Source organism: Stylophora pistillata, chromosome 14 (assembly GCF_964205215.1).
Source record: "Stylophora pistillata chromosome 14, jaStyPist1.2, whole genome shotgun sequence".
Taxonomy (NCBI): Eukaryota; Metazoa; Cnidaria; class Anthozoa; order Scleractinia; family Pocilloporidae; genus Stylophora; species Stylophora pistillata.
The window spans coordinates 15,543,028-15,568,345 of record NC_142532.1 but is presented as its reverse complement, the minus strand read 5'-3'; the positions used below and the strand labels follow the sequence as shown (position 1 = coordinate 15,568,345).

Here is a 25,318-nt window from a genome sequence, read left to right as displayed (position 1 = left end):
TCTGGATACTCTGGAGTTGAGAGTATTCTACATCCAAATGAAATTCCATTGTATGGGTTTGATCCAGATGGACCTATCCCGTTAGACGACGACGATTACCCTGAGGTCTCAATACCAGCTGTTGATGTTCGGCTGACACCACAACAACTGCATATCTTGGAAGTCTCCTGTCACCCTTTGAATGACGATGGTGAACATGGTAGAACTCAATATTTGAGATGCATGGACATCCTTAAGAATCAGTTCAACATATAAAAAACTTTGCCGAGATAAGGCCGTTTTGGTGGTAACAATCTTTAAAACAGGTGTTCCCAGCATTCAACTAACCTAAAATTCGTTGTTAGAGAGTGAAAATAGGGCCTAGAATTAAGATCAATTAACGTCTATCAAACAGGTACCACTGTGACAGATTGAAAACGCAAACAGTGTGAAGTTTATTATTTGCCTTTAAATTGTATCGATCAGAATAGTACAACAAAATTAATGCAACTTAACCTTTACAACAGTAAGGAAAAAAATACATAAGAATCTCAACAAAATAGTTCTAAACACCTGCCCTCACTTGAAAATGTCAACTTGAACAGATAACAAGCTTGATACTACAATCAGCCATTAGTTAATGATTTCCAAGTATGATTTACCAGAAAATAATTTGTGCACAGTTGTTAAATGTTTTAAAACCGTAAATGCCTATCCAAGGGAGAAAACACAATTTCACTACAAAAATGATATTATCAGTCTGTTTTAAATCAGCTTACATTTGCCATCACAATGGTCCTCTTTAAGTCACAAGGCATATTACACAATATCCATTTCCCAATAATCTGATGCAAGTATTGCACTGAACTCCTCTCTAAGTTCAGGAAATGACTGATAAGACGAGGATAGCTCCAATACAGTATTACAAGTGTGGGCAATTGGTCGGCGACCCAAACCTGATAAGTTGGTAAAATTTACTTGAATTGCATCAAAAAGCATTCACTCAGACCCACTGATGAACCTTACAAACTTTGATAGTTTCTGAGGCGTGTCAAGGCCCTTAGTATACCGTTTGAGAAACTTAAGGCTATCACTTTCCCCATCACTCTCAGGGTTTGCCTCTAGGCAACTAAGGATTTTGATTGTCGATGGTATTAACAATTCATACCTTTTGGAAATTGCTGCAAAATCAGGAAAACTAGGAAGAAGTGTAGAAACTATATCCTTCCAGCAGTCTGTAATATACTGTGGCTTCTGCAGCAGCTCCTTATGGGCTATTTCTTCAATAACTTGACTAACATTCTCGGAATTTACCATAATTCGACAGTCATAGTTACTAAAAACTTCTAAAAGCTGGGACATTTCATCTTCATCATCCCACTTCATGTCACCAGCGAGACACTTGTCAATCAAACATTTTTCATCTACTGAAATGTAATTTCTAAAGGATTGAGTCAGCATAGCACTAGTTACTGCAGATTCCCCCCAAAAAAGACAAGCAAGGAACGTTTGAGACAGAAGGATTGGTAGGTATTGACAGGTTAAATGTCCTTTCACCAAAATTCTGCCAACAGCAACCCATTCATCCCTTTGATAGTCATGTCTTACGAATGGTACGCGCTCATTTTCTCCAACAAAAAGGGAATCATATGTTTCTTTCCAAAAAAGAGAGAAAACATCTCTAAGCAACCCAACACCTCCGCCCACTTCTTCAACTCCCCTTGCATCAATAGCAATTATCTCTATGTCCTGACTCACAATTAATGGATCTCGGAATACGTCAATGAAATCCTTCTTAATATTTAGCCTGTGCACTTGGATGATACGTTTTGGTGGCAGCTGAGATACAGGTACTGATACAGACACAGGTACATGCTCAGATACATAAACAATATCAGAGTCGATGCCTCTCTCTATATCATTTAACTCTGTATTTTGATGTGATGTTTCTGCTTCAGTTGGAAATGGTACACAATACGGTTGTGCAACATCCTGGCAGGGGTGGGGCACCACAGCTGCATCTGGCCTCCCATCACTCTCCTCAAATGAAAGCAACACAGAGTTTCTTTGTGTTCCACTAACACTAAAAGGAAATAATAACTTGTCACAAACCATAAAAAACAAAGTGAACTAAGTGGCAATGATGTAACAGACTATGAAGGGTTCATCTTTGTACAAATATCCAAAATCACATGGAGTTGCAAAATACCACATCAATTCATGTCCCGTCCTGCTAAACGATTGAATAAAGATCTGAGCCAACAAATAAATAAATAAACAAACATTAAAATAAAAAAAAATACACAAATCTATTTGGAGACTAATAATATACATGAAAAAATTTCTCAGTTCTGATTGGTTAAGATGAATGCAGTTTTCAGTTAATTCAGTGCAGAAGAGAGTTAATTCAGTACAGAAGAGGGTTAATTCAGTGCAAAGAAAGAAACAAACCAGACATTCTGATTGTTCAGAATGACTGGTCCATGTCACTTGCAGGGTTTGAATAAATTACTTTTGCACGTGTTGCGCGCGCTTCTCTTCTGCGTAGTTATGAGAAACTAGCTCGTATTTTTTCATGTATATTATTAATAGATAATCACATGATTTTCTCGTGCAATTTGGAATAAATAAGCACTTTTAAATTTTTTCAAAGACCACAAATTGCACTCGCCCTATGGGCTCAGGCAATTTTGTTAGTCTTTGAAAAAATTTACACGTGCGTATTTATTCCAAATTGCACTCGAAATCATGTGATTACCTATACAAACTGGATAATATTTCCAACAAAAAGCCATTGTCATGCCCACTAGTATGAGCTGGGAAGCCAGTCTATCATAAGGTTATCCGTCTTCATTGGGAAGCTACCTTTGCAGTAAGGCAAAAAGCTAGAAGAAATCTATACAGCTTTTACTTTGTCCAATGCAAAAATTCAGAAGAAAAAGTTCACCTTGGACTGTCATCTAATTCTAAATTCTCTAGCTCCTCTGTGGTTTCACCCTCGTCTTCAGATTCCAAAGGGACCATTGATCTAACATAAACAGCTCCTTGACCAGCCATCCTGGTCACTCTTTCTGCATCCAGAGTTATGCCTTCAGCCAGCTTAGGAGTTACTAGCTTTCCATAGCATGGCTAGGTTAGGAAAAACACACATTACTTGTACGCTTCTTGCAAAAGTCAAGGGTAAATTCAATGAATGAGTAGTTAAGTTAAGCTTATGTCACAAGTAAGGAGAAAGGGGTGGGAGCGGGGCAGTACCAGAGCAAGTCTAAAATAACCCAACAAATTCAGCAAAAAATTCGAAGTCCATTACTCGCGTCACTGCAGGTATCCTCTTATGTGGTTAAATTTTTGGCAAAATAGTATAGATGCGTATTTAAGAATAGTGCAGCCACACCAAATGTATAAACGGAACAGCAATGATATTATCATGAATGCATTAAACGTAGAACAATGCTTAAGCTTACTTATATCACTACACAAAGTTACCCACCTTGACATACTCAAATGGCAAAAGCTTTGGAAATCGATTCAATATAGCAGCTTTGAGGGAATGTGCGTCCCAGCTCTTGTCAAAGGGAAACTCGTGGCAGACAAGTTCTCTCTCTTCTAACTGAAGTCAGGTTGTGTGTGTAGGTACTTTGTTGATCTTGGGACTGGGAATAAGCACTAGATCCTTGTAAACAAGTGTCTTGGATGGGTGGCCTTTGGTCGCCTTAATGGTCTGCTTTGACCTTGCTAGTCTTCTGCTAGTGCTTTTCCCACTAGCTTGGTTCGAACCAATTGTCGGAAAGAGAGTGGCAAGCCGAGCTTGGATAGAACTGTTAGAGTCTGGCGACGTCGAGGACTGAATGGCACGTTCGTTTGACTGAAGTTCCTCGTTGTTTACTTTACGATCTCCGTTGTTCGGCTGACTCACAGAGACTGCCGTAGAATTCATCCGAGGTATTACATTTCTCGTAAACCCACGTCTCAAATTACTTAAAATCTCTAAAGCATCCGCGGCCGCCCGACAAGCAGTCGATAGCTCTTCCTCCATGTAGCCGAAAGCCAAAATGGCGGAATGGAAAAAACAATAGTGCTAGCGGTCATGTGGTGACGTTTGCATACTAACTAGAAAGAAAATAAAAAATCCCACTCGGAACGAATAAAAACATATGGAATAAATATAAAAAATATAGAACGCATATAAAATGAAGAGAAAAAATAGAAAATAGATGAGCTAAACACGTATATGTGAATTGATACGAAGAGATTTTCAAGTATATAGAAAGAAAATGGGAAATAAAGAAGCAAAATAAAAAGTATACAGAAAGGAAATAAAAAATATGACAAAGAACTGTAATGGATGTATTGTATATTAAGGTTGTTTGAATATTGACTGGACAGGCGCGCCATAGTGACCCGCATGATCAAGCAAAACACAGCTTTGGCAAACTGCCGTTGCACAATTCCAAAGCCTCCGTTTTCTCAATTCCATACAGAAAAGAAAAACAAAATCAAAAATCCAAAAATGTAGAGCCTTATAAAAAATAATGCTGTGGTTATAATAAAAAAACGTTTTCGAAATTAAAGGCTTCTTTATCATTTCGAAATAAAAATTAGCGATAAGAAAGCCCGATGTTTCGACATCTCTGAGGTCATTTTCAAGCGAGTAAAAGTTTTCTAAGTTAGCGTAAAAATGTGGAAAAAGGTGAAATGGGTAAAAATGTGGCGAACGCTAAGAATATTTATGAGGTAATAACAATGGAATAATGAGAACAAGAACTACTCTGTACAAATAATTTGGCGCGAATTTAATCGCGCTGTTTGTTTAGTGTTGGTTTGAGTTCTTTGATGAAGAAACATTTCAAAAATAAGACAGTCAAATTTGTTCTGACACTTTCTTGAGATCCTAAAGCTCTGTGCGATGTGATCTGGCTCCATATCATGCTGCTGTGTGAAGTGGTTTCCGATTGCCGATCCCATGTGTTCCTCAATTCGTTGGTGAAGGTGTCGGCACGTGTAGCTGACATAGCCAGCATGGCACAGGCCACACTGAAATGAATACACCACGTATTGTTGACTCACAAGAGGCGGCTCGTCTTCCCTGACCTTAATTTCATCCTTTATCTTTCTACTTGCGTAAGCCGGGCTAATAATATCTGCATTGATCTTCCGACTGAGGTCAGCAGGCCGACTACGCACTATGTTCGCAGATTTCTGATATTTGTAGGGCGGCACAATTCTGATTGGGGCTTCTCTTTTAACTCTTGATCTGAATATCGGCTAGCCGTTGGGATGACTCCGACCATTTCAGTCTTATCGCAATCAGGTCGATTCGGGCTGAATATCGACTAGGGAGATTGTAATGTAATTTATTTATTTAGACAGTGACATATAATCAGGATGATAATAACTACCTCAACTATTCTTAAACGGAGTGGGCTTAGATGATAATAAATTTCTGCAGCATTCAAATGGAGCATTTTTTTTTAATCTCCTTTTAATGTTCTGACAATGACTTCTACAAAACAAGTTTTCTAAAAGAAGTCAGATGCCTGGATATTAATTTTAATAACTGCTCGTGCATATGACAAGTTACCCAAATATTGTGTCTTGTATTATATATTTAACAATTATTCCACGAGCGCGCGTTGGATATGAGATGATAGATAGCCAACGAGGCGCTACGCGCCTCGTTGGCTATAATTATCTCAGATCCAACAAGCGCGAGTGGAATAATTGTTTTATTTAAAAAAAAAAAGACGCCCCCAAGATATTAGACAAATCTTCTCGACTTTATTTCGTAAGACGAGTCCGGACGTTACGATGTACAGATTATAGATTATGGTATATTGGCTGATATACCATAATGTCTAAGCCAATAAAAAGTCTAATTGCATCATCCAATGATCCAGTTTTTAATAAAGATTTTAACTTGAACTCTATCGACGAAGTGTCGGAAATCGTGCGAAATATTATTATTTGTTGCATTGTAGTTAGTGTAATTTCGGCTTTGTTTTGATCGTAATCAATGTAATTTGAGGAAGTGGACAGACAACGCGTGGAAATCTGATAGTCTTGAACTTTGGAGCAACCCCAAAAACCAATGATTGACAGAAAAGGAAAAGAAAGGAGAGCGAGAAGAGGTTGTTGTAGGTTATTGGTGATTAATTAATAAAGGAGAAAAAAACGGGATTTCTTGTGAGTGTGTTAGTAGTTCAATCTTGGAGGCAATTCCCAACAGAAGTGATCTATTGCATGCTTTCAAAAAACATAACAGCCTTGAAGATCCTTTTTGCTCCCATTTCCAAAGAAACCAATTATAGAAAGAGAAACAGGTCTTGTGATCTCCATTCATTTTCATTAGATAATCGAAAGGAAAGCTGGTTGCACAAGGTAGTAACAAACATATTCAGGGACGAGATCTCCAGGCTAAGCTTTTCTGGCCAAATCCCGGTAGTTTAGGCTCTTAAAAGACAATTTTTTTCAAGAATAACTCCTAACTTTGTCGTATAGGATCATACGACTAGAGTTGAAAATCATCGCTGTGAACACAAATGGTCTCTTGCGTTCACTCCCGTACTGACGAATTATTCACGGCAGGACTCGCATACAAACATAAAATGTTATCTGTCAGAGATCTCAACGCCCACTTTTACACCTTCAAGCAGATAATAAAAAAAAAGTTGAAAACTCCAACAGTAGACTAGCGGCAATGACAACAATCATTAAATAAAAGGAAACTGAATCCAAAACTTCAGATACTGGTAACGACTTTGAAATGATCTGTTGAATTGCGAGAAGTCAACTTTTCCTCGCAATGGAATTGCAAATTGCATTAAATCGATTCAAATATGTTACCACACGAACATTTACGACCATGCAATAGTCACATTGAGAACCCTTCCGCTGTAACGAATACAAAGCACAGGAAATAATTTCTACCTCACGCTAATATTTATCAGTCTTACATGTACAAACACATGCGACAGTTTGTCGTCTTTTCCATTTCTGCCTCTGATTAAAAAAGCGCCTATTTCACAATACTCAACATCTGTCCAATGCCTGAAAATCTATCATCTTGTTGTAAAATTTGACAGAGGTATTAACAACAGTACTTTGCTGAAGTTTTCGGCTGTGTACAAAATCAAAAATGTTTGCCTTGCAAGATCAAAAGGAGTGACAATCGCTGTCGTTCTGTAAAGAACTCTAAGAGGCTTTCAAACTGTGAATAAAATTATACAGATATCACACAGTTTTGTAATCGCGTGTCGTATCTAGTAATATTTATCACACGCTTACGTCGATCATTTGTTCGAATTTTATTGCGTCGCGCATTAATTTAAATGGCCTTTCCAACCCAACCACAGATGTCGATGGAGTGTTCGAACTGAATACGCTTACACAAACGAAAAATAAAAAGTTAAAATATCTAAAATACCAAGAGCAAACGACTCAAAGATCAAAGCCACCGAACCAAGTTCTTTTGCCACAACTCAGTATGTTTCTCTTAATTAACGCAAATTTTCGACAAAAAGGAGAAAGGTTTTCCGATATTTTCTGCCCTCAGATAACGTCGCTCATTCTGTTTGAAGCCCATCCAAATCACCTGTTACAGCGATAGTTGGCACGAATTCATCCAAGCAATCATTTTCTGATGTTTCAAACCCAAAATACTTCTCAAACAGCTGAAAGATAATCCACTGAATTTCTTGAACAACTATGGAGCCGCAGAATTAATCGCCATTCATCTAGCTATTTTCTTTAAAGTTTCGGTTAAAGAAGCACATTTCCCATTGAAGCCCGCTAATGTTTACAAAAGGAAGACCTTTTGTTGAGATGTAATTTCTTTCAGAGAGATGCTTTTCTACGAGAGGAAGTCTCTAGGGCCAGAATTCAAGCATTGCTTCGATGCTCTCGTTGTAAGGTTTGTTTTACCTGCAACGAACTTGATTGCTGTTTCCAAGGAAGAAGTTTTAACCGCTGCGCACCGCATTGAAGCAACCGTAAAAATCGCCAGAACTTTGTTGAGAATCGTATCATAGTCCAGTCAATGCGCGGAAGGAAATCAACAAATGCCGTCGCAACCCCGAATTTGCCGTTTGGTACACCTTGATCACAATTGCGATACAAAATAGCTCAGGAGAAAACAGAAAGCAGAGACATGATACCAAAGAGCTATCGCTCCCACGAACAAGCCAAAAGCCATAACTCGACGACACTCGACGACACTCAGCTTTTGAAATTATTTTTAATTACGACTTTCTTATGGCCGAGCAGTAGCCTGGATAGAGCAGGTGCTACGCATGCTTTTGTGAGGTGTCTGTACTGAATTGGACTCGATGGAGGAAATTCTGTAACACTTCCGGCCGATATCTTTTGCGATAACTTAGAGTTTTCATCCAGAATTCTTCCTAATGAGAGCCATTGTTCAGCGCGTCACACAGGCAAGTGTTTCTGGTAAGGTTTTTTTTTGTGTAGATTAGCGATAATTTTGCTGGGATCCCTCACTTCTCCAGGCTGAAGAAAGAGCTCAGTTCTTATCGAGCAGGGAGTGTTAATTTAACTGCATCACCTTCATTTAACGCCCCTTTCTACCTTCCTTGCATCACATGTATAGGTTGCATTGTTGGAAGATGTAGATTTTCTCTAGGGTGAATAAAGCCAGTGTGAGGCCATCAGTTGCCTACTACAGTCCTTCTAATTCTGCCTATATAGTTGCTTGAAGATATGCAAGTTAGCATATCAAGCCATCCTTGCCGCTTACATGCAGGGTTTTGCATCATGGCTAGCTTCCAGTCACAGCAGCTGTGTAGAATAATTGTTTTAGTAAATACATTAGCTTTGGTGTTTTCAAATTCTGTTGTAAATATTCGTTTTAATGTTGAAACCATGATTATGTTTCAATTGTTTTGATTATACTTGTATTGAGATAAAAAGCCCTTTTTCACTCGAATTTGATAGGTTTATTTAGTTCAGTCAGCAAAAACTTAATATCTTTCTTTTGAAAAGTTACTCCAAACTTAATAGCATCTTTTGTGCTCTTTTAGAATTGAATTTGCCATATCACATTCATCACTTCCTTGATAACACTTGCACAGAGATGCCAACTACTGGAGATCTCAGATCCGGAGATTTTTTTTAAACCAGCATCCTCCCGGCCCCCTGACTGAATTTGCCAATGCAACCCCCCCAAAATTTCATTTTTGATTTGGACCTTCTGCCCCCCATCGCCTTGAGATATGCACGGTGTAAATAAGCCATTATGTGGACCTTCGAGTATCAGTGAGCATGCCAAGCAATTTTGCAGGGAAAACATGGATCAATCTGTGAGGGACTTCAATTTGTTGAATACTCATTCAATCAGACTCTCGCTAATATAGGAGTAAGAAATGAACGACGTGAATCAAAAAACTAAGAAAATGAAGCTGGAAACTGTAATACAAGCATAAGAAGCCAGATGATTTTAGAATTTTGGATCATGACGAGTTTAAATCTTAGTTTTTTGTGGGCAACTAATCAAAAATTTCTTTTTATCTAGGAATTTTGGTCACCCATATGGGAGAGTGGTAGATTGGCTCTGTATCTGGGAGAGTTGGCATATATACTGACAATATGCGAGGTAGCCATTTTTAAATTATGCTCACCTGTTATAATCACCTTGTGTGCGGTGAGTATGGGGAGATATGATGCAATCCTCAACCAATCAGAGGGAGCCCATCTCTATAATCACTTGAGCAATTAATATTACTAATTGTAGCTAGTATAATTGTTCTTAGTGATTAGAGAGGTAAGCACACTGATTGGTTGAGTATTGTGAGAGGTGATTGTAGCAGGGGAGCTAAATTTCAAAAATGGCTTTGTTGCATTTTGTCAATGCTACACAGTCAGACAGTGAAAAATGCAGCTCCTGTAGTAAGACATACAATTCTGAAGAGCAGAGATGTTACTTAGTTTGGCCCAACACTTTTCAAAAGAGAGATATGAAGTTTTTGCTAACTGATTAACCCATTGACACCTGAACCGCCCGTAACCGCCCGAACTTCGCGATCGCCTCGCGCGAGAACGCTTTCCCCCCTACCTCCCATACTAAGTGGAGTTTTGTCCCCAAACTTCCTCTATAGTTTGGAGATCAATAAGCCAATCAGAATCCGTTGTTTGCGCATATATTTTTTCGACTTTAGGGGGTACTAGAGGGGCATTACTCTATGCGTCTTCACTAAATGATCAAATTTGAAAATATGGCGTCCACGCGGCCGACCCTCAAAATTTTCAGGTCGGATTTTTCGTTCATTTGCGATCGAGTTAGACCTTGTGGAATTCAGAATGTAAAGTAACAATGCTATAGAATACTCTACTTGGAAAAGAATGGATATCCAGGTCTTAAAAGTGACAGAATAAGCTCTCAAGTCAACGACATTACGATTCTCTAAGGCGATGCGAATTATGGACGTAAAGTGAAAACCGAACTTTCGGACTTCAAGCAGGGCCTGGTGACAATTTGACGATTCGATGGCCCGGTAAATATTATGTTTGAGTAACAATGTGTTCAAAAAGTATAGTTTAATAGAAGATTTTGCCTCAAATCGAAGTTTTTTCAGAATTTTCACCATAACGCTGCGCAATTTCTGGCCACGAAGGCAAGTAAACAACGATCCAAGCATGATGAATTTTACCGCGTGGGCTTTTTACACGTAAGAAATTCGTACGTTTTTCGCTTATTACAGTAAATCAAAAACTGTTTTGAATAAATCTGACGTCCCGAAATATTTCTTGGCCATTTTAGTCTTGCTTCCTATTGATAGATTCCATGAAACTTGAGATCTCTTCACTCACGGACAAATTTGCATATTCCCTTTTGAAATATGATCCACATGCCTATTTTCACACATGCGAAAATATTTAGCGATTTTTATCTTTCATCTTGATTTTTGAGTTAAAACGTAATATGCACCTATCGCTTTTTTCGCCGGAAATAAGTTCTTTAATTAGTCCTCTTTCACTGGAGCTTTTTTTTGGAAAAGCTGATTTTTAAAAATTTACTGCGCATTGTGTTTGCCTTCTTGGTTTCTCCAAAATTTTGACTTTTCGTCGGCACGTGTTACACGTAAGTGTCAATGAGTTAAATAACCTTGTTTTATTACACGGATTGGGAAGTCAGAGCGCCAATAACTTAAATCAACCAATCAAAATGCTCTATTGCCAGTCAATATTCTCTCAGTATTGGACCGGGCACTGTCCAGAATGGTCCTGAATGATACTGCACTTGAACTTCAGTCATATAATAAATCTCTTATTAACCAAGCTTGCTCGGGACTATACTGGAAGAACATCGGCCCTCAGTCTTTTTTGTACGGACCGAGCGCAGCGCTCGGTCCGTACTGTCAAGACCTCAGGCCAATATTCTCCCAGTACGGCCCTCGTGCTTGGTTAATAAGATATATAAATTCTAGGGAAACTGGTTGTTTACTTTTATCTCGATGTGAGGAGTCAAAACAATTGTAACGTACAGAATGGTTTCAACAACAACACATATTTACAAAATGCAAAAGTACCTAAGCAATTAAACTCAGAAAAACTATTATTTGCATCATGCTCAGTGAATAAATGTTGAATAATTCCCTTGACTTCATTGTGAGGATTATTCAGCAAAATTCACATTGTCTTTGGCAGATAATTGTTAAATAGGCATATGTTGTGCCATGGCTTGGGCAGAATTAATGGGCTATGTCCCTTAGGGTAGAGAATAGTAGATCCCTTGCCAACTATTGGTGAACTGGTGATGAACTGTTGACCAACCAATCACAAAGTTTTGATGAATTACAGACTGTCTTGTTGACTGACCATTTAACAGTTAGTATATACAATTAGTAAATACTAAAACAGTGGATAGCGTTGAAGGCGCACTCTGATTGGCTAGTCAAACCATGGGGGAGGGGCCCATACAATCTGTTTGTGTAGCCGACTGTTGTTTTATAGTGAATGTACCAGATTTACCGTTTACCTCACCTATAGTGATATATTGCTGACTATGTACAGAAATCATTGATAAAAAAACGTTGAATTACTTTACCTGTGGTATATAGTCATCCTTTTTCCTGAAAAATTGGTTTTTTTGAGCAATTTTGAATAAGTCTGATTTCATTGTTAATGTAATGCATAAAAGAAAGACAAGGGTGGAAGCCCTGTTTTGAAAGGGTTCAAGCGCCCGAGTGATTTTCTCCCTGAAAATTGCATCGCTCTGCTTTGAAACTTCGCAGCATTAAGGTCAAAAGATGCACGATTCTCCTTGTACCTTCCAATCAAAAATCCATCCAAACAGACCGGAGCTAGCCCTCAAAGAAAATCAAAATCCCACAGTATTTGAGTGCCTGGGAAACATAGAAAGATTTTCATGTGCCAGCCAGAAACCATCAGGCTGATTGCCCTTTTCTGATTGGACGACGTTATTTTGAATTGGATGACGTTATTTTGAATTGGTCAATCAGCGTGACAGAGCAATATATCACTATAGGTGAGGCAAACGGTAAATCTGGTACATTCACTACAAAACAACAGTCGGCCACACAAACAGATTGTATGGGCTCCCTGTGGTCAAACTCTGAATATCCTATACCTTATAGTATCCTAAATATCCTATACTATCCTATATCATATCCTATACTGGTGTCCCGGTTTGCATCTGTGTCAAGCAAAGAAATCACTCAAATTAATTTTTGGTGGTGTATATTATCTCGCTGTTTTAGCATATACTAAAATAACTATTCACCTCAAGTGTTGGTGGTTAGTGGTGGATATTTACCTTGCTGCTTCGCGGCTTGGTATATATCCGCCACCTCCACTTTGGTGAATAGTTGTTAATTATTCCACAGGCATGTGTTGGATATGAGATGATAGATAGCCAACGAGGCGCATTGCGCCGAGTTGGCGATAATCATCTCACATCCAACAAGCGCGAGTGGAATAATTGTTTTATTAAAAAAAAAAAACTTCCCAAGATATTAGACAAGTACTCTCGACTTTATTTTGTAAGAAGAAACTGGTTGTTATAATATACAGATATTAGATTATGGTATATTGGCTCATATACCATAATGGCTAAGCCAATAAAAAGTCTTGAATTGCATTATCCAATGATCCAGTTTTTAATAAAGTCTTTTATGGCACACATGATCTGCATTTTACCACACTTACCAAGAATAGCATGGATGTGACTAATGACTTGAAATATTTTAGAAAAACTACCCATTTGTCAGGGGATAAATATATCTTTAATTAACCAAGTGCGAGGGCCGTACTGGGAGAATATCGGCCTGAGGTCTTGACAGTACGGACCGAGGGCAGCGAGGTCTGTACAAAAAATATCGAGGGCCGATATTCTTCCAGTACAGTCCCGAGCAAGCTTGGTTAATAAGAGATTTATTATAAGACTGAAGTTCAAAGGGACACAAGAGCAGTATCATTCGGGACCATTCGGGACAGTGCCCGGTCCAATACTGAGAGAATATTGACTGGCAATAGAGCATTTTGATTGGTTGATTTTAGTTATTGGCCCTCTGACTGCCCAAGTCGTGTAATAATGCAAGTTACATAACCTCTGTTTTTTCTTATTTTATTATGATTACTTATTTTTTATTTATTGTTATTTATTATTTGGGATCAGTTATTTCCAATATGCATTGCATGCACCTTGACAATAACCTTAGTTGATAATTAATCAATATTTAGGTCAGCAGTTGATTTACTCTGTAGTGGTAATAGCCCATTTCCGAATTACCCTTGGCCTCTTTTTTCAAGATGAGGCCTGGTGCTCAACTATTCTTGTAAAAATGAGTTTAATTTGCATGGGAATGAAAACTTATAATCATATGAAAGGATGAGCACCATGACTCATTTTGAGAATGAGGCCAAGGGTAATTTGGAAATGGGCTTTTGGCAGATGGTCAACTGACACTCGACAAGTAGTCAGCCACCCATTGTAGTGAAATGTTGCTGGACTGCCAGGACATCGTCAAACAACCATCAGCTCCGGGTCAACTTTTAGCTGAATGTAGACTGACCTTGATTTACACCAATTACATCAACCTAATTAGAAGCACACATCCATTTTCCAGGCCATCATCATTTTGGTTGCTAAGCAAGATAAAAAAAAAAAAAAAAAATTGGTGACTGAATTACCAACTGAAGGCATTAGTTGCCACTTTGGCAATCTGTTATTGGTTGTCAGTGGTGATTAGTTGCAATATGCATTTTCCCTTGAGTTTTAATGGTCATAATTGAGTTGAAGTGAGAAAAATGTTTCCATTACGCATTAGGTATCTAGAATATCTTTTCAGCTGACAATTAAGTTCTATTTCTGGTGACCAATTCGTGACATTAGATTGCTAGGGGCCAACTTTGGAAAAGATTGAGGTTACAGCCATGCCTTTTCCAGGCCTCCAGTTTGTAAAACAGAGCACAGTAGCTAATAGTGGTGGTCAAGCAAAAAGAGCAGGAGGTCTGGGTCTGGTCACACACAACCCAAACATCTCTCCTTTTTTTTAAGCCAGGCCCAAACCTCTCTCTTTCCAATGCTCCACTCTTACTAACTGAATGCCTGGAACACTGCATTTTCTCTATCACACAGTTGTCCCTCTTTTAACTTTGTTATTCTAACACTAAGAATATATTATTCAGCAAACAGGTGGTAGCAGGACATAAAATTATAAACTAGACTGTATTACATTGATGCAATATTTCATTCTGTTTGCTAATTTTCAAGGAAAGGAGAAGACAGTTTACCATTTGGTGGAATTTATTGTTTATCAGCTTAGAACTGCAAACACATTTTGACTCCTTGAGTACTTAGACTACTTAAAAAGTACAATTTGTAGTAAAACTGTATGATATTTTGTGTATTTTGCAGTTGATGGTGAAGTTATTAGTTCCATTGGAAGAGGACTTTGTGTTTTACTTGGAATATCAAAGTATGACACTCCTAAAGAAATTGAATATATGTGAGTATATTTTTTTCTCATCATTCACTTTGTGTTAGATTTTCAAACTTGTTAATTTGTCTATCAAACAGAGGTGCACTATTTTTACCACAATGCAATGATGCTCCCTAAAACTGTTGCATGATGCTTGGGTGGTTTTCTCTTTAAGGGTGAGAAAAATTCTTAACTTAAGAGTCTTTGATGAAAATGAACAAAGATGGAAGAAGTCTGTTGTGGATAAAAATTTTGAAGTACTGTGTGTGAGTCAGGTGAGCTAAACATTACGATGTGATACGATGTGATACGATGTTTATTATAATTATAACAAACAAATTTAACAGATCTATAAATTTAGACAACCCACATGTAGCAACGCTAATCAGTGCTGATTGTATAACTTACAATAAAACTTAGCAAAATACATCAATATTAAAATCAGGTAAATAAATAAATTGAAATAGGTATACACATATTCACAAATAGCTAGGATTTATGCTAGAAGAGCAAGAACCTATTAAAGACATAGAAGATAAAAAATTAATAATAATAGCTACTATAATAGTTTAATTCATGATAATTAGTAATTTTAAACATTAACGTAGAGACATGATCAGCATAATCATCCTCATTACCAAGTACCACAAGTAAAAAGTGATGAATTCTATTTTTGAAAGGTTTTTTTCTAAGTTTACGCAGGTCAGGCCTCAGGCAATTCCACAGTCTAGCTCCTCCAAAAATGGATTACAATATACTTAAGTAAGAGGGATAAACTACAATTACACCCTGAGTTAGAAATTGTTATCTTGATCTCACATCAAATTTGCAATTTGTGGTACCCTTTCATGAACTTAAAGTTGATTTTGTTTTTCCTTTTACTATTGGCCATTTGTATAATCATACTATTACAATATTGTGTCATGATAATTTTCCAAGTAATTTACTGTGATTTCTTAAGATTGGAATGAAAAGTTAGTTAATAATTAAAAAAAAAATTAATCACTACAGCTTTTGTAACAACCTAAATGATACTTTGTAAAGTGCTGTTGATCTGTCATTGCAAATAGCGCTCTATAAGCGATAAATTGTAATTGTTGCACTTTCTGTTGAATTCTGGTGATATGCAAGATAAAGAATAACATGTTTATAACATGCCTTAACCCAGGAACTCCCAGAGGTGATAAACAAGTAACCTCTCCCTTTTATATCCATACGCTGTCCAGAAAACTTATCAGGTAGAAGTTATCTTGATCTAACTCCAAATTATTGTAACTAATTTACAAGGAAATATGTAGCAGGTAGAGGGGAAAATTAACAATAATATCTTTGGAGTTAGAGGGTATAATAAATCTTAGTATATACACACTCAGTGATCTTGGCGTTTCAAGCAATCTGATTGGTTCGCTATTTCGGGCTAATCAACAATGTACACCTCCGAGCAAGTGGATAATGTGAAAAATAAAATAGCGGGCGTAAACTCGCATTTCGCTAAAGTTTCAGAAGCAGAAAATAATTGTCTTTAAATGGCTTCCTTTTAATTTTGTCGAGATCACTTTGTGTGTAGATACTAAAACAACTATTCTTTGCAATCTTGGTGAATAGTGGCTTTCGGGAATATTTACCTTGACGCTTTGCGGCTCGATAAATATTTAGCCACTATTCACTTCAATTTCAAAGAATAATATTATTGTTAACTGTAGCCAAGCCCTCTGGAATATACAGACTAATGAACAATACAGTCAAACCTCGATTATCCGGACTCATTGAGACTTAGGTAAACAGTCCGGATAATTGAGAGTCCGGATAATCGAAAATAGGAATATTGATAAGACAATAATGTATTAAACAAAAGAAATAAAAATAACACAGTTTAAATTCTAAAAGTCTGCTTCAATGACTCTCCGAGCGCTCAATCTTTTGAAAGCAGAGGAGGTATTGCACTGTTTTAAACACGCTTTTCCTGACTTTGAACATAATCTCTGAATTTTTTACCTCTTTAAGTTTTGAAGATCAAAGCTCATTAATAATCATGAAAGAAACGGGACTAGAGTAAAAGTCTGGATAATCGAAAAGTCCAGATAATCGAGGTTTGACTGTATTGACAGATAAATTCTATGGAATTTGTGTAGAGTTGGATTCATCTGAGAGAATCAAATTATTTTTTGTATCATACTGGTAGGATTGTGCAGCACTAACAGTCCTTTTTACAGTTCTGGGCTTGGTGACCAAGCCTTTGAACAGGAGTGAGGCTAAGGGTGACCTTGTTGTGGTAGAGACCTGTATCTAGGTAGCATGTTAACAAAGAAATTTGCATTTGAAAGGCAACAACATCTCTATCATAACAAGGTCACCCTTAGCCTCACTCCTGTTCAAAGGCTTGACTACCAAGCCCACAACTGTAAAAAGGACTATTTGTGTCTTAAAGCCAAGCTTCATTCTGTTTCCACGTTTTCTTGTCAGGCTTATTTCAGCTGAAAGTATGTATTTTATATCCTTCAAATAAAGGGTTAAATGCTTGAATCTTACCCTATGAGCTCAGTTGACCCTTTAACTTTGAAGATTTCATTAGTAATTCACTTGTGAGAGTAATAGTGGTGAAGAAATTATCTTAGTCATCGAGCAGGATGAGAGCCCTTCAAAAACTGTTACAGTTTTCAGTGTCATTGGCAGGTAATGAAATGTCAAATAAATCAGGGCTCGACTCTAACGGTAGCCAGCTAGCCACAGACTAGTAGAAATTCAGTTTTGGCGAGTGGTTTTTTATTTTCACCAACCAGTTTGGCCATTAAACAAGCTGAGATTGTTCTAACATCTAAGTTGTCACTAACCACTTCGCTAGTAAGTTGAAAAGTTAGTGTTGAGACTATGTACATACAAATGCAGACATACAAGTACATTAACATACTTAATAAATTTTTGTTGATGGTATGGTTGTGGTAAAGTGTAATATGCCCCTTGCCCGTCCTTAGTATCTCGTGTGGACGGGGGGAGGGGGGGGAGGGGGGAAGTTTGGGTAAAAAGTTAGTCATAAGCTTTTCTTTTTTTTTTTTAAGAAGGTGTCCTATTTAAAGTATGAAATCATTCCGCGAAAATATTTTTGTGGTTTCTGTATCTTTTTCTTCCTGTTTAGTTCACACTACAAGCAGTTCTAAAGGGAAATAAACCGGATTATCATCTTGCAATGGGGGGTGAACAGAGTAAGGCTTTCTATGGAGATTTTCTTCAAGCAATGAAATCAGCCTACAAACCTGATGCCGTTAAAGGTGATCATCGTAGTTAAAGAGGCTCAAGTGTCAAGGGAGCCGGGAGGGACTTAAAAGTCAATCTGTGGAGAGTGAAAGACTTCTCGTAGCTTGAAGGAGACTGTAAAATCTAGAATGGTGCTAAAATACCTTAGAGGCAATGATAGATCGAAGAAAGGTAGTCTGGAAAAGCAGGAATCCGGAATTCCGCCGGAATATTTCAACCTCTTTTTTTTTTTCATTCAAAACGACTCCGATGATTTTCGAATAAATGGAGGTCCCGTCTCCTGCAGGGTTGGGTTAGGAGACGTTAATTTCCCACACACGAGATTACTGTGTGATGGATGTCCTCCCCTGGGGTGGGATATTGGGCGTACTTAATTAGGAGCCTCGCTCTGTTGTGCGACCCTCACCACACTCTGGGGAAAGTGATTAAATAAATAGACCCTCGAGGAACAATCGAACCCCCGGCTTTATTTGTTTTTTATCGACTTTTTTTATTTCATCTTTTGTTTATTTTTAATTATTAACTTATCTCTTTTTTAACAGCCGTGAAACTAAATAATAAACAGCAAATCATTCGTCAAATTATAGGTTAACATGGTCAGCGTCCCTTTAATCGAGGTCTCGATTATTCATTAAAAGGGTACAAAGAAAATATAGCAATGCCTTAGTCAGTCTGCCATTTACACAACTTCAATTCCGGGAAAGCACTGCTTAACGAAAGCGATATTCTCTTCCGTTAGAGACAGGCCTCCCTCATTCCTCCTAAGCAGACCTTGCACGGTTTTCCAGCTTACCATTCCGAAGGGCGTACGAGCTCCGAATAATTATACTTAAAGATTAACCAAAGATCATCTGAAGGTTTTCGAAGTTACACGAAGATCCCTGATTTTTTCAGAGCCTGTTTTTAATTTAAAACAACTCCGAAGATTTTCCGAGTGGTGTACGAGCTGTGCATATACTCCGAAGTTACTCGAGGATCCGGCCTGAGGAACAATCGAATCCCCATGAACATGGTCGAACACATGTGAGGAATTGAAAAAACGCTGAAGAATATATTTTTATGTTAGTTACAAGGAATTTTTGATGGTGAATTTTGTTTTAGCCAAGTGAAAAGTGCATGGATATTGGGTAAATTCAAATCAGTTTGTTTCCTGTTGGACAGTTAACCACCTCGATATCCCACTCCTTTTTCCTCGTCCAAAGAACAAAGAAAGATCGAACACGCAGGCCTTGTGAAGACTTGACATGCAGTAAAATACTTTAATGACGCCATTGTCTAAAAATTGATCGCGAAATAATATTTTTGAGTTAAACTTGAATTAGTAACTTGAATTTTGAATAAAAATATCAGATCTACAGCCACAGCATCAGACTTTTGCCCTGACCAGCAAGGTGTCTCACGTGGCCACAGCAATGGGATAGGCTGGCCAAAATCATCCTTTTGGATACCCAGGGCCGTTACCACAGTCATTTACAATATCTGTGTTTAGCCAAAGGTTGTCGCCGGCGTCGTCTTCTACGCAGCAGCATTCGTTTAGCGGCATGCGTCCACTCCAACCATCCGTGCCCCAAGGTTTTCCTTTACCGTGGCGCCGAAACCCATCATTCCTCAATCTTCTAATCCTTTCTTTTAAATAAAGCTAAAAGGAAACATCTCAAAATGTAACGGATGTGAAGGAAGCTTTCAAAGAGACTCTCAACCCGTTGATAGCTTGGCAGTCATTGGACGTTTAGAGGTGGACTGGTGTCCAAATCTGTACTTAGATGGCACAAAATGTTGGAAGTTAGGAAGAGCACAAAGAGGATACTACCATATTAACATCGCATGTCTGTGCACACGTCGTCCCTGCTTCGATACAGGCCACTTGCAAGGTCTGTTGAGGAAAACTCAGGGAGGCCTAAAAAACAAATTAAAAAACAAATGAAGCCGGGGATTCGATTGTTCCTCGAGGATCTCCGGGTAACTTCGGAGACCCTCGGATAGTTTTCAGTTAATCATCGGAGTACATATTCGGAGCTCGTACACTCTTCGGAAAAATCTTAAAAAAAGAAAGAAGAAGAATTGAAAAAACAAGCCTTGAAAAATTCAGGGCTCTCTGGGTAACTTTGGAAACCATCGAATAATCTTCGTGTTAATCATCGGAGTATATTTAGAGCTCGTACACTCTTCGGAAAATCATCGGAGTCGTTTTGAAATATTCCGACGTTGAAATATTCCGGCGGAATTCCGGATTCCGGCTTTTCCAGACTACCTCGAAGAAAGTGGACGGAGAGGTTAAATTTGACCACACGGAGCAACAAAATTTAAACGTTTCGAGCGCTTACGCGGTGACGTAGATGTGTTAAACAAGTTTTAAACCAATCAGCAGAAGTTGTTATTCGAAAGCGTCCAATCACAGTGTACCTTATTAATTTCTTGCCTTAAGGGCGGGAAAGTTGCTGAAGATTGATTTTGTGAGGGGGAAATTCTGTGAAAAATGTTTAATAAATGCCCAGCGAAAGGTACGTAGTAAATATTTTATTGTTCGTCCCATACATATCCATTTACGTGTGAGGTGGATTTAAGCTCATTAAATAAATAGACACATCTTATTTTTTCCTTCTGTTCCTATCTCAGACGGAAAATTTGGAGCGTACATGCAAGTTCATATTCAGAATGATGGTCCAGTTACAATATCAATAGAAACGCCACCGCCGCAACAAGTACAACAAAAACAGGTAAGCTTCTTGACGTAGATCCTCATTATTATTTTCTTTTTTTCGTCTGTTATTATTTTCTTTTTTTTTTTCTTCCCATCTCTTCTCCTTTTCTCATTTTTTTTTACCCTGGATGCCAACGGCTTCTTCAGTGGTGCGCTTGATATTTTATTGATAGACGCCACCATATCAGCCCGCGTGCAAGCCTTCATTTTAAGCGCTTCGATCAATCGTTTCTTCGCTGGCGGGAAAATAGGAGGCCTTGTGCAGTCTGAGCAACGAGAGCCGGCGGTAGATCTGCAAAGGGGGGGTGTAGCACTGATATAAGAGAGGTTTAGCACCGCGTTACATGAAATGGCAAACGTCAGCTTACCCTTTCACGTTTCACGTAACATAGCGTGAACCTTGCTGCTTTAGCTAGCCTCGCGTGAGCTTACGTCATGGTGGATTTGAAGGCACACTTGTATTTCTTACAAGGAATCGTTTTAGTGCCCTTTGGTGCAATTAGCCTCTACTCTGTGAGAGAAAAAGTGAAGAAAATCTTACGTACGCGGCAAACGCGAAACAGGTTACTTTCACAGCGAAATGGCAAAGGACAACCGGAAAACGTGAAAAAATGGCGGGAAAAACAAGGTCACGTGGTCACTCTTCCCATTCGCATTTCGCGTAAACGTGGTGCTAAATATCTCTATTTAGTGCCAGACTCCCGGGAGACCTCTCCCGTCTCAAATCTTCCCGCGGGTGGAAACTCGTATCATACAGTGCTAATCATGAAGGCCTGGCTCGAATCAGATCCTCGCTGCTTCTCGAGATAACCACTTTTCCCGAACACAAGCTAGTTATCAAGCTTAGCATCCGGTTTCTCGTTCCAATCAATTCTGTATTGCTACCTATTCGTTAAGTCTGCCTTCGGGCCCTGACCCCTCGAATTACTCATTCTCGCGAGAAAAATCGTGAGGTACCTTGGGTAACTTTCTAAACATCGCTTCAGCAAAATATACTGGACTGCAAATGACTCTTCTTTTTCATCGAGTTATTGGTTAAATATATTATTTGTAGATCAATAGAAACGCTTAAAGAACTTGGTGAAGAAAACTCAATGTAATCTTTTCTGGATCCCATTGCAAGTCGCTCAATTACCAATCGAAAAGAGTATTTGTTTTTTTTTTTTCTCTACAACAGAGCTCCTAAAAAATTTAGCTTTCCTTCTTTTTTTTTTTTTTTTTAATTCATTTAGGTTAAAGGAACTTCAGGTTCTACAAAAGCAGCTACCATGACTGTGGATGAAGGAGCTGCAAATAGTTTCCCCAATGCTGAAAATCATAGTTCGCTAATCGACGCTGAACAACAAATACAAGAATTTGACGATCTCAACGTGGACGAAAAACAAGGAAGGACGTGACGCTAGGTCAATTCCAAACCACAAGTGGAAATCTTGTACAGTTTAATCTGGACGCCACAGATTTGCTTTGCATATGTACGAAACAAATTTGAAAATTAGATGTTTAGGTATTTTGGTGTAGAAAAAATATAAATAATGACATTGAAGTTACCTGATTTTCGTTTCTTAAAATTAGTTGCTCGCAAATTTATCGTAACTTTTTCATTTTCTGTATCTCGTGCGATATTTTTTACAGTAGGATGATCTTACATTTCATAGCTAATGTTGCTGTCTATCTTTTCATGATTTGCTGTTCGGAACGAAAGCGTTGTAAACCATGCAACACGCTCGTTCCCCCATCAGAACTCGTTGCGTGACATGACCAAACAACAGCTGGGAAGGATATTTGTAAGGCTCCTTACCAACCCTAAACGGATGTATTCATGACACGAGTTTTGCCCTTCTTACACTTAGTTTCATGCTTCGGTTACGCAATTCATTCCACAATAAAGAACGTTAACGTTAACGGCGGGATTAAAACTTAAACCCGTGCGCCGCAAAGTTCTTGTGCGGGACTGTAGGGAACATCGGAAACAGTAATTTTATATGGCACTCACTACGCTGAACTGGAGTGACGTCCTCAATGAGGTGGACATAAACAAGGCGGTCGAGGTGCTTGAGGTAAAGATTCGTGCAGTGATGAATAAGTTTATGCCGCAAAAATCTGTACGCATGTCATCGCGTGACCCAGTTTGGATGTCCCCATTAGTCAAGTGTATGCTGAGGACTAAGTCCCATATATCTTTAAACAACAAGGAACGTCTGTCTTTATTTAATAAGCGCATTTCTGAGCTGATAACCGAGAACAGAAGAAAACTGGCTGCCATTGGTAGCAGGGAGTGGTGGAAGGGCGTGGACGCCCTATTGCAACGTCGCAGGTCATCGTTGATAAATTTGGACAAGAACTCTCTAGTTCGTCTGAACGACTACTTCGCCAACCTGTGCTATGATGACACTTACGTTAGACCTAGTGATATGGATATCCCGGACAGTGTAAAGCCCCCGAAAATATCTGAGCTGTGTGTCTGGAATACCTTAGTTCATGTAAAGAAAACGGCAACGGGACCAGACGACCTCCCGTACTGGATCTGGAAAGACTGTGCTGAGCTACTCACACCAATCGTCACTCACGTTTGGAATCTGTCGCTGTCTACTCATACATGGCCAGACTCCCGGAAAAGGGCAAATGTTAATCCTCTCCCCAAAGTGAACATGCCTATAGAGGACTCAGACTACCGTGGTATTAATGTTACTCCCGTTATTGCCCGGTTGTTCGAGAAGGTCGTGTATCGTACACAAGCACATTCAGTCTTTGAGAACAACCTGAGCCACACCCAATTTGCATATAGACAGGCGGGTAGTTGCACAAATGCCTTGCTCGCTATCCAGCACCAGACATACAAGTATTTAGATAGTAGTGACTGTAGCGCAGTGCGAATTTTTACCATGGACTTCAGTAAGGCTTTCGATTTTGTGAACCATGCTATTTTGTCTGCCAAACTGAAACAGCTACCTCTAAATCCGTACATTATCAATTGGTATCATAGTTTCCTCTATGCAAGACAACAGCGTGTTGTTAGTTATAATTTTTTAGGACAGTGGAAATCTGTCAATAAGGGAACCACACGAGGTAGTGTAAGTGGACCGTATCTTTTTACTATATTTTTGAACGATTTGGAGATTTTTTTTTAATGGTTGCCCTGTGCTTTTTAAATATGCCGATGATTCCACTATTCTTTCGCCTATCACTAGGAATAATGACCCGTCTGCCGACTTAGTAGGACAGTTCTTAACATGGTGTAAAGACAATAGAATGGTCTGCAACCCTTGCAAATGTGAAGAGCTGGTTGTTAGAAAGAAAAATCATAATGTACTCTACTCTCCAATTAATAATATTCCTCAATGTAATAGCTTCGTTTTACTAGGAGTAACTTTACAGAGTGACGGAAAATTTGATGAGCATGTAAGAACTAAGCTTGTCAAAGCAAACAAGTGTTTACACGTCCTACGAACATTGAGAAAGGAACATTACTCTCAGGCAGAGATTGATCATCTTTTTGTATCCATTGTTTTGGCTAATTTTAGCTATGCTCTTTCAGTCTATGGGGCATCTGAGTCCGATCTGACGGTTTTACAAAATTTTTTAGACCGATGTCATAAACGCGGTTTTATCTCATTTCCAGTTTTTGTCAAGAACCTTTTAAACAAACAAGACCGAAACATTTTGAAGAAACTAAAATCAACGGATTGCCACCCCCTGAAAGACATCATTCCTGTCCAAAAGACATATGTACACAATCTTAGGAAAAAAGGCTGCGCGCGCCCGAAAATTAATACACAGCGCTTTATGAACACCTTTGTAAATAGGTTGATATTTAAGCTCCATTTATTGTAATGACATACTTTTTAATTCATAATATGTATGTAGATTTCTGTAGTTTTTCCAAATTCATTGTAACATAAGATATGTAGTTTTATCTTATGATGGAATAAAGACTTTTATTATTATATTATTATTATTATTTATTATTATAATAATATTATTATTATAATTTATTATTATTATTACGATTATTATTATATTATTATTATTATTTTATTTATTATTATTATTATTCATTATTATTATTATTATTCATTATTATTATTATTATTCATTATTATTATTATTATTATTCATTATTCATTATTATTATTATTATTATTATTATTATTATTATTATTATAGTAATACATCCGAAGGGTAGAGATCTTACAGTATCAGCTTCTTACAGTATTTAGTTCCGTGGAGCGTAATTTAATAGAAAAAATTCAGCTTGATGTGTGATTGGAACCCCTTCTTTGCCACCCCCAAGAAAGATTATCAACCATCACTTTGTTACAAATTATGCTCGCGTCAAAATGTCAAAAACACTATCGCCATGGGCGGTGGCGTCAGAATGTTTTCCCCCAATTTATTCAGGGACTACACGCGAACCCTCGACTCTGAAGATTATATA

At 38.2% G+C, this 25,318-nt stretch overlaps 1 protein-coding gene and 1 pseudogene across 2 annotated transcripts; one reads left to right on the top strand and one right to left on the bottom strand.

Moving 5' to 3' along the window:
• Positions 1 to 410: 410 nt before the first annotated feature.
• On the bottom strand, positions 411 to 8,217 carry LOC148716764 (uncharacterized; annotated as a pseudogene). Its single transcript, XR_015995291.1, has 3 exons — positions 3,470 to 8,217; positions 2,927 to 3,108; positions 411 to 2,062 (listed from the first exon to the last, which is right to left on the bottom strand). The product of XR_015995291.1 is annotated as an uncharacterized LOC148716764 (transcript).
• Positions 8,218 to 8,261: 44 nt separating this feature from the next.
• Positions 8,262 to 22,426, top strand: LOC111344610 (D-aminoacyl-tRNA deacylase). The gene is made up of 6 exons (XM_022951853.2): positions 8,262 to 8,421; positions 14,867 to 14,957; positions 15,106 to 15,205; positions 18,064 to 18,196; positions 20,799 to 20,899; positions 22,116 to 22,426. The coding sequence occupies exons 1-6, from the start codon at positions 8,379 to 8,381 to the stop codon at positions 22,278 to 22,280; spliced, it is 633 nt and encodes a 210-aa protein (XP_022807588.2). The 5' UTR covers positions 8,262 to 8,378; the 3' UTR covers positions 22,281 to 22,426.
• Positions 22,427 to 25,318: the final 2,892 nt, after the last annotated feature.

What these genes read in the sequence shown, in the direction of transcription:
- LOC111344610 (XM_022951853.2), top strand. Translation starts at nt 8,379, where the DNA reads ATGAGAGCCATTGTTCAGCGCGTCACACAGGCAAGTGTTTCTG. An exon ending in CAAACCTGATGCCGTTAAAG is followed by an intron (nt 18,197 to 20,798) that starts GTGATCATCGTA and finishes TTCCTATCTCAG; the next exon opens with ACGGAAAATTTGGAGCGTAC. An exon ending in AACAAGTACAACAAAAACAG is followed by an intron (nt 20,900 to 22,115) that starts GTAAGCTTCTTG and finishes TAATTCATTTAG; the next exon opens with GTTAAAGGAACTTCAGGTTC.